Here is a 13,194-nt window from a genome sequence, read left to right as displayed (position 1 = left end):
CCTTGGGTATTTCTCACATTGATTTTAAAAAGCCCCTCCAAACTGCTGTATCGTGAGATTTCTGCGTGGAAGAGAGGACAGCAACAGAGACACACACACTCATAAATACACAGGCACACGTGCGTGTAAGTTCTGTCTCACACACTCTTCCCCACACGCATAGATTTATGAACTTTCACAGCAGAATTGGCCCCGTTTGCTTTGGGGTCTGAAACTGTACCCAGGGCTAAGCCTTGGTAGGGTCTTTAGTGTATGGAAGCCAAGAATCCGAGGTGAAGATGGGCCTGGCGTTCATCTCTGAACCACTCTGTAGGCACTGCTTGTGTTATGAGCCTCAGGCGGGACCCTTGGTGTCACGCTGGTCTCCCCAGCTCGAGGCTGCTGGCTGCCTGCTTGGCATTGTCCGAGGGATGTGCCTGGCAGGGATGTGGCCACACCTGCTACAGCCGTGCCACCCAAAATCTTGTCACCTACATTCCCATCCCACGCACGTGCTGAGCTTGAACCACGGGTTTGTTTGAACGTAGCCCTCCTGGACCTCCCGATCCAGCCGACAACTGAAGTCCTGGGGTTTGGTCTCAGCTCGTCCTCTACCCAGCACCTGCCTTTCCGCTTCTACGACCAGTGCCGCCGGGGCAGCAGCGACCCCACAGTACAGCGCTCTGTGTTTGCGTCGGTGGACAAGGTGCCAGGTAAGCCGGCCCCCACCCTGTGCCACCTCCTGTCCCCTCCGGGGAGCGGGAGAGGGGTGGTTCCAGGACCTTCTCTGTCTTGAGCCTGTGTAGGCTTTCCTTCCCCTCTCAGAAACCCCGTTTCTTAGAACTTATCAAAGTGCTGCACAAGATTAAACACAAGCCCCAGAAAGAATTCTTGGCTTTCTCTTTGGTGTTCTGCCGCCGGGGTTTGGTTTTCCAGAGATTTGTTTGAGGGTGTGGAAGAACTTCTCAGAATTAAGGCTAAAAATTTCTTGGAAATTTCTTGGAACTACTTTAGATTATTAGTAACGAGGTTGTGGGAGAGTCAGTTCCTCCATGTAGGATGACTAGAAAGAACTAGTGTGTGCAGTTCCTGTTTAAGCCCCTGAAGAAGTGAGACTTCAGAAGAAGGTCCCGCTGCCCCTGGGGCGGCTGCCACTCTCTTCTTTCTGGGAGCCTCTCTTCCCACTTTCCCCGAAGCGCATCTCTAACTTTCCTCCCTGCCTCTCCAAAAGAGAAGCATGAATAGAAAGTTCAAGGTCGCCTGGTGGAGCTGAAAGTACTGGTTCTCCAGAAGGGCCGGCAGGCTCCCCCTTCCTGTTCTGACATGTCTGCTTTAAGTAAATCCATATGCATCCCAACCCCTCGAAAGACAACCTTGCCCTTGGTTACAAAGCTTCAGAAAACTGGCCGAGCTGTCCCCTGCAACTTCACTTCTCCGCAGTTAGGGCTTCGAACCTTAATTGCAAATGTGGCAAAATGTTTTCAAAAGCAGTTATACATTTAAGAACAAAATCTAGTGAAAAGAACCTGACCCAAACAAGGATCCCCTGTTTCCCCTCCACCCCGTGATTCATTCTGATTTCATTCTTTGATTTGATTAATTCATTTCAGAAATATAGTATATACTATAAGCATATGATTTCTTTAAACCCAAACAGGACATGATAAAATGAAAAATAAGACTACTTGGCCCCAGAAGTGACCATGGTTAACAGTTTCTTGCATTTCCTTCCAGAAATGTTTTGCTTGTCTGTCTTTACGCCCGGGGTTATACCATATGTGTGATGCTACATCTTGCTGTTTTCACGTATTGACAAGTCAGTGTTACGTGTAAGCACATGTCAGTCGACCTAACGCTCATGCACTGTTGTGTGGTATTTTATCATATGGACGGAACAAAAAAGTCTTTTATAACGTTTTGTATTGATGGACATTTGAGTCATTTCCAGTGTCTTGCTCTTCCATTGTCAAAGTGAACCTCGTCGGGGTATCTTTGTGTAAGTGTGCAAATCTCACGTGTCTATGGGATAAATTCCCAGCGGTGGATCTGCTGAGTCAAAGGGGAGGTTTTTTCATCTTAATATATGTAGTCCCAACATGCACTCTGGAAAAAGTGCCCCAGTTCACGCTGCCACCCACTGCCTGCAACTGCTTTCATTCTTTTTTTTTTTTTTTTAACATCTTTATTGGGGCATAATTGCTTTACAAAGGTGTGTTAGTTTCTGCTTTATAACAAAGTGAATCAGTTATACATATACATATGTTCCCATATCTCTTCCCTCTTGCATCTCCCTCCCTCCCACCCTCCCTATTCCACCCCTCCAGGCGGTCACAAAGCGCCGAGCTGATCTCCCTGTGCTATACGGCTGCTTCCCACTAGCTATCTACCTTACGTTTGGTAGTGTATATATGTCCATGCCTCTCTCGCGCTTTGTCACAGCTCACCCTTCCCACTCCCCATATCCTCAAGTCCGTTCTCCAGTAGGTCTGTGTCTTTATTCCTGTCTTACCCCTAGGTTCTTCATGACATTTTTTTTTCTTAAATTCCATATATATGTGTTAGCATACGGTATTTGTCTTTCTCTTTCTGACTTACTTCACTCTGTATGACAGACTCTAGGTCTATCCACCTCATTACAAATAGCTCAATTTCGTTACATTTTATGGCTGAGTAATATTCCATTGTATATATGTGCCACATCTTCTTTATCCATTCATCTGATGATGGGCACTTAGGTTGTTTCCATCCCTGGGCTATTGTAAATAGAGCTGCAATGAACATTTTGGTACATGACTCTTTTTGAATTATGGTTTTCTCAGGGTATATGCCCAGGAGTGGGATTGCTGGGTCATATGGTAGTTCTATTTGTAGTTTTTTAAGGAACCTCCATACTGTTCTCCATAGTGGCTGTACCAATTCACATTCCCACAAGCAGTGCAGGAGTGTTCCCTTTTCTCCACACCCTCTCCAGCATTTATTGTTTCTAGATTTTTTGATGATGGTCATTCTGACTGGTGTGAGATGATATCTCATTGTAGTTTTGATTTGCATTTCTCTAATGATTAATGACGTTGAGCATTCTTTCATGCGTTTGTTGGCAGTCTGTATATCTTCTTTGGAGAAATGTCTATTTAGGTCTTCTGCCCATTTTTGGATTGGGTTGTTTGTTTTTTTGTTATTGAGCTGCATGAGCTGCTTATAAATTTTGGAGATTAATCCTTTGTCAGTTGCTTCATTTGCAAATATTTCCTCCCATTCTGAGGGTTGTGTTTTGGTCTTGTTTATGGTTTCCTTTGCTGTGCAAAAGCTTTGAAGTTTCATTAGGTCCCATTTGTTTATTTTTGTTTTTATTTCCATTTCTCTAGGAGGTGGGTCAAAAAGGATCTTGCTGTGATTTATGTCATAGAGTGTTCTGCCTATGTTTTCCTCTAACAGTTTGATAGATTCTGGCCTTACATTTAGGTCTTTAATCCATTTTGAGCTTATTTTTGTGTATGGTGTTAGGGAGTGATCTAATCTCATACTTTTACATGTACCTGTCCAGTTTTCCCAGCACCACTTATTGAAGAGGCTGTCCTTTCTCCACTGTACATTCCTGCCTCCTTTATCAAAGATAAGGTGACCATATGTGCATGGGTTTACCTCTGGGCTTTCTATCCTGTTCCATTGATCTATCTTTCTGTTTTTGTGCCAGTACCATAATGTCTTGATTACTATAGCTTTGTAGTATAGTCTGAAGTCAGGGAGCCTGATTCCTCCAGCTCCGTTTGCCCACTCTTATTCAACATAGTTTTGGAAGTTTTAGCCACAGCAATCAGAGAAGAAAAGGAAATAAAAGGAATCCAAATCGGAAAAGAAGAAGTAAAGCTGTCACTGTTTGCAGATGACATGATACTATACATAGAGAATCCTAAAGATGCTACCAGAAGACTACTAGAGCTAATCAATGAATTTGATAAAGTTGCAGGATACAAAATTAATGCACAGAAATCTCTTGCATTCCTATACACTAATGATGAAAAATCTGAAAGTGAAATCAAGGAAACACTCCCATTTACCATTGCAACAAAAAGAATAAAATATCTAGGAATAAACCTACCTAAGGAGACAAAAGACCTGTATGCAGAAAATGATAAGACACTGATAAAAGAAATTAAAGATGATACAAATAGATGGAGAGATATACCATGTTCTTGGATTGGAAGAATCAACATTGTGAAAATGACTCTACTACCCAAAGCAATCTACAGATTCAATGCAATCCCTATCAAACTACCACTGGCATTTTTCACAGAACTAGAACAAAAAATTTCACAATTTGTATGGAAACACAGAAGACCCTAAATAGCCAAAGCAATCTTGCTTTCATTCTTAAATCCAGTCTTAGGCTACAAGACTGATTGTAGCCCTGCCTCTGTTTTCAGCCATGCAATATGAGATGATTCTGCCTGCTCAGGGGTCTGGAGGCTTCTTTGTTAAAAATTCTCCAGGTTGCTTTCTGCCCTGTAGAGATGATTGCTAAGTAAATATAAATGATGACCATGAGTCTAGGTTAACTAAATACACACTGGCCTGGTAAGAAATCATTTCTTTCTTCCTTTTTTTTTTTTTTTAAACACACAGTTGTGGGCTTCCCTGGTGGCGCAGTGGTTGGGAGTCCGCCTGCCGATGCAGGGGATATGGGTTCGTGCCCCAGTCCGGGAAGATCTCACATGCCGCGGAGCGGCTAGGTCGGTGAGCCATGGCCGCTGAACCTGCGTGTCCAGAGCCTGTGCTCCGCGACGGGAGAGGCCACAACAGTGAGAGGCCCGTGTACTGCAAAAAAAAAAAAAAAAATCAATAAACACACAGTTGTAATTTTATTATAACATTTGTATAAGGACCGCTTTGTAATTTTTTAAATTGAAATATAATTGACATTTAAGATGATATTACTTAAGAAATCAGTTCTTTAGGGTCATCAGGGCTTCTCTGAGCTCAGGAACTAATGGGTTAAGGAGAAAAGCTTGGTCCTTATTTCTGCTCCCCCATCTTTGGAACAAGGCAAGTGTAAATATAAACAGAGCCGGATGTCACGGTCTTCGGCCTCTGCATAGCCACCCCTCTGTTTGCAGAAGGCTTTGCAATTACTTACTTCTCCCATCCTGCCTGGGCTCCAGGGGTAGAGTGAGGTTATCCAGTGCTAGGGGTGTCACCCTGCCGACAGTGGCCCAGGCCTGCTGCCTCACGGGTTGGGGAGTGGGCAGGGGGGCACAGCTGGAATGCCCAGTGTCTTCTTGCTGGTTCCAGGGTCGGGATACGTGACGCTGGGCCAGTTGGGACTGTGGAAGTCAAAGGCGGCACCTGAACGCAGCCATCCACCCCTTGGCAGTGTCTCCCCCTCGACAGCCCCTGGTGGTGGGGACATTCTCTCAGCTGTGCCCCGGAGGGCAGCTGCTCTGGGGCCTTGGGTGAAGAGGGCTCGCTGCCCCCCTGTCCTCGCCTGGACCAGAGATGTGACCTGAAGAGTGAGCCTTAGCGTGACTCGAGAGAGGGAAAGGAACCCGCCCGCCCCGCTCCTCACCACCTGCTAGCTCAGATTTGGCCCCGCAGATGCCCAGCATCTTGAGGTCATCCTTCGTTTTCCCTTTGCTCTCCCACACCCACAGGGCTGCTCTGCCTCCAGAACACACCCCACCATCTTCCCCCGCCACCAGCATCTCTTCCTAGATTGTGGCAGCAGCATCAGCGGCGTTCCCTGGCTTCCAGCCTCGTTCCCTCCCTTCCATGCAGCCAGAGGCATCTTTCTAGAACATAAGTCAGGTCATATCTTGCCCCTGCCTGTAGCCCTCCAGTACGCTTCCCGTTGCGCCCGAAACAAAATCCAGATCTCTCGCTCTGACCTTGTGTGATCGTTGTGGGATGGGCCCCAGCCGGCCTCTCAGACGCAGCCACCCCCGCCTTCGTGCTGTCCCTGCCCTGGCTGTACCACCCCTGCTGCTCCTCCAAGTCAGCGCTTCTCAAGGTTTTGGCCTCAGGATTCCTTCTTCTTCTTTTTTTTTTTTTTTTTTTGGCCGCATGGCATGTGGGATCTTAAGTCCCCCACCAGGGATCGAACCCACGCCCCCCGCAATGGAAGCTCGGAGTCCTAACCACTGGACCGCCAGGGAAGTCCCAGGACCCTTCATACTCTTTGAAGGGTATTGAGGAACTCACAGAGCTTCAGTTTGTATGGATCATGTTTATTGATATTTCAGGTATTGGAAATTAAAACTGAGAAATACTTTAAATATTTACTTATTCGTTTAAAAAATAATAATAAGCCATCCTATGTAAAAATAAATAACATAGTTCTTTATGAACAATCACTGTTTTCCAAAACAAAAAAAGTTTATATTTTTGCAAGTCTCTTTAATATCTGGCTTAATAGAAGACAGCAGAATTCTCGTATCTGCTTCTGCTTTCAACCTGTTGTGAGAGCCTGGGCTCTAGAAAACTCCTCTGTGTACTCCTGGGAGAATGAGTGTAAAAGGAAAATGCCAACATTATTTTTATGAAAGTTCTGACCCTGGGACGCCCCCCAGGGGTCCCCAGACCATGCTTTGAGAACCACTACCCTAACTCACTGTGCTCTCTCCTGCCCCAGGGCCTTTGCATTGAATGTTCTTCCCTACATCTGTGTGTGGCTACTTCCTGCCAATCACTCAGGCTTCAGTCTGCGTGCCACCTGCTCAGAGAGGCCTTTCCTGATCCCCACCCCCACCCCCAGCCCCCCCGCATCATTAGCCTGGTTTATGTTCTCCGTGGCCCTGGGGCTCCGTACCTAATTGACGTATTTGTGTACCTTCCTCCCCCATGGAGAGGGTCACTTCCACGGGGACCTGGAGTGTCCCCTTCACCGCTGTACCGCAGCGCCTAGCACGGTACCTTCATTCAGTCTTCACTGCGTAAGGAGTGAGGCTTTGTTCTTATTCTCCGCACAGCCTCAGAGCAGATCCCGCCAGATGCCTTCTCCCTGTGCGGACACCACGGAGACGAGCAATTCCCACAGGGGCCCCAGACGTTGGGTGGTTTAGGCTGAGGCACTTTGACAAGGGAACACGAGGGAACGGCAGCCCCCAGATCTTCAGCAGCATTCCTCGGCTTAACTTCTGTCACAAAGAGAGTGAGATGTGCGTCCCGGGCACCCGGGTGATAAGACTTGGGTTGGTTGCACGTCAGTTTCATCACGCTCACCTTGCTCAGAGTTTGCTGGAGGGGTCATCGGAAGCCCGGCCCAGCTTGGCCTCCAATGCTGTGGCACCCATAGCCGCCATCCGGGTATTGCTCTGTGTCCCTTGCCATAGGCCACACTGTTGCAACATCCCAGGCCGGGTGGGATCCTTGCTCCTGCCTGGGAACAGTTCACAGGGGAAGAAACAGTGCTGGCCACCGGCCTCTGGGAGATTGCGGGAAGAGGCAGCTCTACTGTGACACATCTTCCAATTTTATCTGCAGGTCCAAGTAATTGTCACAGAGCCATTTGTCTCCCCCTTTCCAAGCTATACATGATTATATTTGATGAAAATATACCTTTCATTTCCTTGGAAGAGATATTAAAGTAGAATATAAATCAGGACTAATAGGCGAGTAGCCACTTTGGTATATTTTTCTTCTTCCATTTGGCTTGGAAAGAAACCACAAATTCTGTTTATTGGCCGGCTTTATGTTTATGGCTCTCGCCCCCATAGAATGTTCAGCTCCACGAGGGCAGAGGCCGGTGTGCGCATGGCCGGGGAGGGAGGGGTCAGCAGTGACGGGCGTGCCTGGCGGGCAGGCGCGGCCGGCTCTAGAGTCCGGCTTTGAGGTGCGGTGCTCCATGGCTGGTGGCCTCGAGGGTTTGTTCCACTGACGCACGGTGACGGCTGATTGCCAGAATCTGCCAAGGCAGGGCGGGGTGTTGAAAACTAGCCCACAGTGCAGTCTTCCCATGAACACCCGTGGACCAGCAGACCCCAGAGCAGAGGCTATTCCCGGAAGTAAGCCTGGGCATCAGGGGGCAGTGGGCTGCAGTCCACGGGCCGGGGCTCTGGCCTTCCTGACCCCTTCTGGGCTCCTTCTGGCCCAGAGGCTGCTCACAGGCGTTCACCTGGGGGTGGGAGGGCTGGTGACAGAACACCACCGTCCCTCTGGCTCGGGTCCTACCCAGGCCCTTCCTAATTCTTACCCAAACAGAAGGGCTCTTAGAACCCAGCGTGTTACGGGGATTGGAGTGGGACAGCCAAGCAGGTTGACACCCACTGGCCCTTACTGACGAGGGCTCAGTGACATGTTTAAAAAAGTGACCCTTCCCCAGCTGAGGACAGTCAGCTGCCTCCCACCAGCCTTTTAGCTCCAGGGAAAGGAAGGTCTGCCTCTTTCACTGCCCTCTACCCTGTTCAGGATAGTCCTGTTGCAGTCTGGCCCCTGCCCCCTTTCCACAATCAGCTCCTCTCTCTTCTCTGTCCTGGGCTCTCTTTGCAGATAATAAAACAACCCAGCATTTCAGCCCCATTGGCTTTCTGTCTGCACCTCGCGAGGGCCAGGCGCGTCCTATTCAGGACCTCTGTCCTCGCGCTGCCCTGTGGCTGGAGCCTGAAACCCTCTGTGAGGCTGGTGCCTTCTCAGCGTTCAGCGCTCTGCTCACGTTCCTCTTCGGAGGCCTCCCCAGGGGCCCCGCCCACCCCAGTCCCCCTCTGTGCAGCAGCTGGGTTTTAGTTTTTCAATTGAGGTGAAATTAACCATTTGACAGTATACAACTCAGTGGCATTTAGTACCTTAACAGTCTTGTGCCACCATCCCCTCTACTAGTTCCAAAACATTCTCCTCAGCCCCAGTCAACGCTGTACCCACTAAGCCGTCACTCCCCATCCCCGCTCCCCCCAGGCTTCTGGCACTCACTCATCCACTCTGTCTCTGGATTTATCTCTTCTGGATATTTCATACAAACCCTACAACGTGTGACCTTTTGTTTCTGGCTTCTTTAACTTAGCATGATGTTTTGGAGGTTCATCCACATTGTGGCGTATGTCAGAGCTTCATCCCTTTTCGTGGCCGAATAACAGCCCATTGTGTGGATAGACCTCCTTTGATTTATCCATTCTTACACCTGTTGGTGGCCATGGGGGTTGTCTCCACCTTTTAGCCAATGTGAATAGTGCTGCTACGAGTGTGTGTGTATGAGTTTTTGTTTGAACACCAGTGTTCAGCCTTTTGGGCCATCTACCTAGGAGTGGAATTGCTGGGTCGAATAGGAATTTAACTTTTTGAGGAGCTGCTTTCCCACAGTCTTCAGAGCCCTCACCTTTCACTGAAGTTGCCCACTTGTCTTCTTGTCTGCATCACTGCCCTGCGCTAGGATAGAAGGTTCTGGGGCCCTGTTCGTCCTGCCCTCGATGGCTGACACTTCATGAGCGAGCAGGTGCTCAGTGACTGTCGAAGGCGAAGGCGGGTGGGGACGTGGATTGGTAGCTGGAGGCTCGGACGGGTGAATTGTTCCCAGCAGACTGTGACTTACTTGCCTCGCTCGCACCTGGGTCTGGCTCCGGCCCCAGTCGGTAGGGGCTCGGGGTGCCAGTGGGAGAGTCAGCTTCCCTCACTTCTTATCCCACTGGATTCAGGGTGCCATCTCTCTCTGGGCAAACATCGGAATCACTGAGCACGAGGGCGAGCGCTGTGCTTTCCATAGGTGTGATCTTTGTCAAAGGCAAACAGAGCGGCCTTATCAGTCACTGACCCAGAATACTAAATAGTTCCGTGGAAAGGCAGTGCGGTTCCAGAGCCAGCCTTTGGCAGCTGAGGAACTGAGGAAGGATGCAAGATTACAGTGCCAGCCCAGCTGACCACAAAGCCTCGACTGACATCCGGAAGAAAAAAAAAGAAAAAGAAAGGGAGAAAAAAATCAATGTTTAATTCATAGACCTCAGTTCTGACTTCTCCCCTGGGGAGAACATACTAGGTGCTAATGTCATCTCATGGCAGTGTTCTCCAGAAACTAATTATTTAGGCCTGTTATTTTTCTTGTTTCTAATTATAAAACTGGAGCCAGCTCTCTCCTACCAGCTCGCCCAAGGGGAAGAAATACCCTTTCTGGAGCCACATGGGAAGGAGAGCCCTCCCCTCCCCGCTCCAGTCTCCCTAGTCCCATGTCAACCCCTCCCAGCCACCAGCTCCCTGGTCAGAGCCTCGGGCCACTGGGTTGGTGAGTTACAGAAACTTGAATCTGACCCCAAGAGGCCTTTGTTTTTTTTATTTAAAGCAAAATATATAGAGCTGCTAAGCACTTTATGCAGGGTTCTCATTTGATCTGCCTCAGAAGGAAGTTTTACCATTTTCCTCTTCTACATACGAGGAAGCCACCCACCCAAGGTCACACACACCCAATACCCATCCACAGCAAGGCTTTGAACACAGGCCTGCCCAGGTCACACCCTGAGCCCCCACTGCCACCACCGCCAGTCCCTTGCATTCCTGACTCAGTTTTGATGCTCCCGAAGTGACTTCTCCCCACCTGAGGCCTCAGTGGTATTGGGCAGAATCACATTGCTGGCTCCAACCCTCAGCATGTTTCAGACAGAAAAGTCCTCTGTTTCTGGAAGTGTGGGGTACAGTTTGACTGGCAGAATTAACTGTGCCAGGCACTTTGTATACATTAATTCTATCCTCCGCACAGCTCTGGAAGCAAGTAGCACTTGCTCTGCTGTACAGATAGGAAACAGGCTCAGACCAAGCCCACAGAGCTCCCACGCGTGGCCGAGATCCCTACCTCCACTTCCTGCCTCTGAAGACCACTTGCTTCAAGGCTGGCTTGGTGATGGCTGAGCAGCTCCACCTGACGGCTCTGCCATGTGAGAGGTTGGCAGGACAGAGCCTCAGGAGAGAGGGGACTCTTGGGTGGCCCTGGCCCAGGCAGACCACTCCGCATCCCTGTCTTCTGTGTGACACACCTGCTCCCGAGTCCTCCCACTCCAAGCCTGCCTCCACTGGATCAGGGACAAACCTGCAAAGCTGTGATGCAGAAAGACACTCTTCTCCCAGAGCCACCGCTTCCAAACCAGGCTAGGGGTCAGGGTCACTCAAAGGCCATCCTCGTAGAAATTTGTTCCTGATCTTTCACGAACAAAAAGCAGAAACGAGATTTCAGAATCCTGCCTGAGCAAAAGTACAGGATTTGTGCTTCTTTCAAAGCTGTCTGGCAATTGTGTCTAAGAGATCAGTCTTCAAGTGGCTGAGCTGAGTCCATGAGGTTCCTGCTTGCCAGACTGCTTCTCGGTGTCCCCAGGGCAGCTGTGAAGAGAGAGCCTGAGGATACTGCCAGGCTGGGAGCACACAGGCCTCGGAAGGAACCACGTTTCCAAACCAGGGCCCACAGTGTTTCCCCCTGGAACGTGCACCCCCCGACAGACACTTTCCCAGTAGACACACCAGCACTTGTCTGAGGAGCCCTCTTGTGAAATGAGCACTCAGTAGGCAGAGCCAGCCATCGTGCTCCAGACAGGCTTTTCCGGGGGGCGCGGAGGCTGGAAGGAGAACAGAGTTCCGAAGAACTGAGTGTTGCTTCACTTCTTGAGGTCATTACCCACCTCAGGTGATGAAGCAGCTGGGTGCCCTGGAGCCTTCTGGCAATGACAGTGCATCAGGGAGTGTGTTGCCGGCAGAGAAAAGCTTGGGAGCCCAGGCAGTGGGGTGTGGGAAGAGACCAAAACCCCAGCTTCACGCTGCCATTTGACCTTGGCTACACCTTGGATCGTTCTGTGGGCTCAGGCAGGCCCACACGGGGCAGCCTCGCTGGTAGCACAGGACAGGCAGGCGTGTTCCAGAGCAAGCAGCACAGCTACTCGTGTGCATGCGTGTCCCCGCGCCCAGAACGCAGCTCCTGTCACTTCTCGACTCCGGACTTCTTAGTATAAGTGAAGTACGTTTATTGCAGAACAATTGGAAGGATGGAAAAGTACCAAGAAAAGATAGAAAGGATAGACTGTCCGGTGTCCTGCCCCATTGTTCTTTCTGTTCATCCTTTGTGGGGTTTCTTTTCTCAGCAGCAGTGCTTGCCCAGGTGAGAGTCAGCGAAGGAGGCGGCTTAGCACAGCCCTGGAACAGACAGTCAGGTTCAAGTCCTGGCTCCACCTCATCCTCGTTACGTGGCCTTGGGACAGTTAGTCACCCCTCTGGGCCTGTTTATTCATGTAAAAAATGGGGATGATACACAGCAGTGTGAATGTACTTAACACGACTGAACTGTGTGCTAAATAATATTTAAGGTGGTACATTTTATGTTATGTGTATTTTACCACAATTAAAAAGGAAAAAAAAGTGAGGATGGAAATGTCACCTACCTCATTAAGCTCCCGTGAGCATAAAATGAGTTAATTCACATAAGTACCTGGAACGATTGCCTCCCCATGTGCAGGGTGCTTTAAAGGTTATCTCAGTACTTTTTATGGTCGTTGTTATTAGTCAAGGCTGACCCTTGGGACCCCAAATAAGTTCCCTTTCTACACGTTAAATCAGTTTGCACAAAGTTAATAATCCAGGGGCCCCTCCTGCTGTAAATAACCAAAAAAAACCCCCGCAGTTGTACAGATTTGCTCATTTCAGAAAGGCTTTTATCAAGTGCTGATAAAACACCAGGGCAGAGTTTCCTTTCCCCTGCAGAAGGGCCATGAGATTTCTGGTCACATGATTTGCCTGAGGTCCCACAGCTCTAGAGGCAGAGCCAGGGCCAGAGACAAACAGAGACACGTCCCCTGCAGCCCCGGCCCCAGCACATACCCTGCACCAGATACTGGCTGCCATCATCGACTCCACGCCTGCCTGAGCCGGGCAGTTCCCACTGAGCCTCGCAACAGCCCTGTGGGGCTGGCGCCTTTCCTCAGTGTGCTGACCAGGAAACCGGAGCTTGGAGAAGGGGAGCACCTGGCCCGTCGGCTTCCCACTCCACAAACCCCTGTGTCTTCAGTCCTGAAGATTATCCGGTGGCAGAACCCCTGAGGATCAGGTGTGCTTCAGGAACCCTGGGAACCATCGCTGTCTCCCGTTCCAGGAGCACAGAAACCAGCAGAGAATGTGACAGTGCTCTGGATGCAAGTCTCCACGTCTAAAGGGAAAGTCCATAAAGTTATTTGAAGAAACTTTCCAAGCTTTTTCCCATTGATGTTTTTTTCTGCTGAGTCATTTGTTTTATTAACTGCAAGTTATCATTAGCAGATAAGTGATTAC

At 49.4% G+C, this 13,194-nt stretch overlaps 1 protein-coding gene across 5 annotated transcripts in view; it reads left to right on the top strand.

Moving 5' to 3' along the window:
* CLEC16A (C-type lectin domain containing 16A) overlaps positions 1-13,194 on the top strand; it is a 207,772-nt gene that overhangs the window by 154,687 nt on the left and 39,891 nt on the right. For 4 of the 5 annotated variants that reach the window (XM_067706637.1, XM_067706638.1, XM_067706636.1 and 1 more), the window contains exon 21: positions 528-692. In XM_067706637.1, coding sequence (XP_067562738.1) covers positions 528-692 — 165 coding nt within the window. Of the gene's footprint in view, positions 1-527; positions 693-4,602; positions 4,854-13,194 lie in introns of those variants that run through there. The other variant, XM_067706640.1, reaches the window with a different exon arrangement.

The sequence above is a fragment of the Pseudorca crassidens genome, chromosome 15 (assembly GCF_039906515.1).
Source record: "Pseudorca crassidens isolate mPseCra1 chromosome 15, mPseCra1.hap1, whole genome shotgun sequence".
NCBI classification, from domain to species: Eukaryota; Metazoa; Chordata; class Mammalia; order Artiodactyla; family Delphinidae; genus Pseudorca; species Pseudorca crassidens.
Note: the sequence above shows the minus strand (reverse complement) of the source record. Positions and strands in the feature narration are given on the sequence as shown.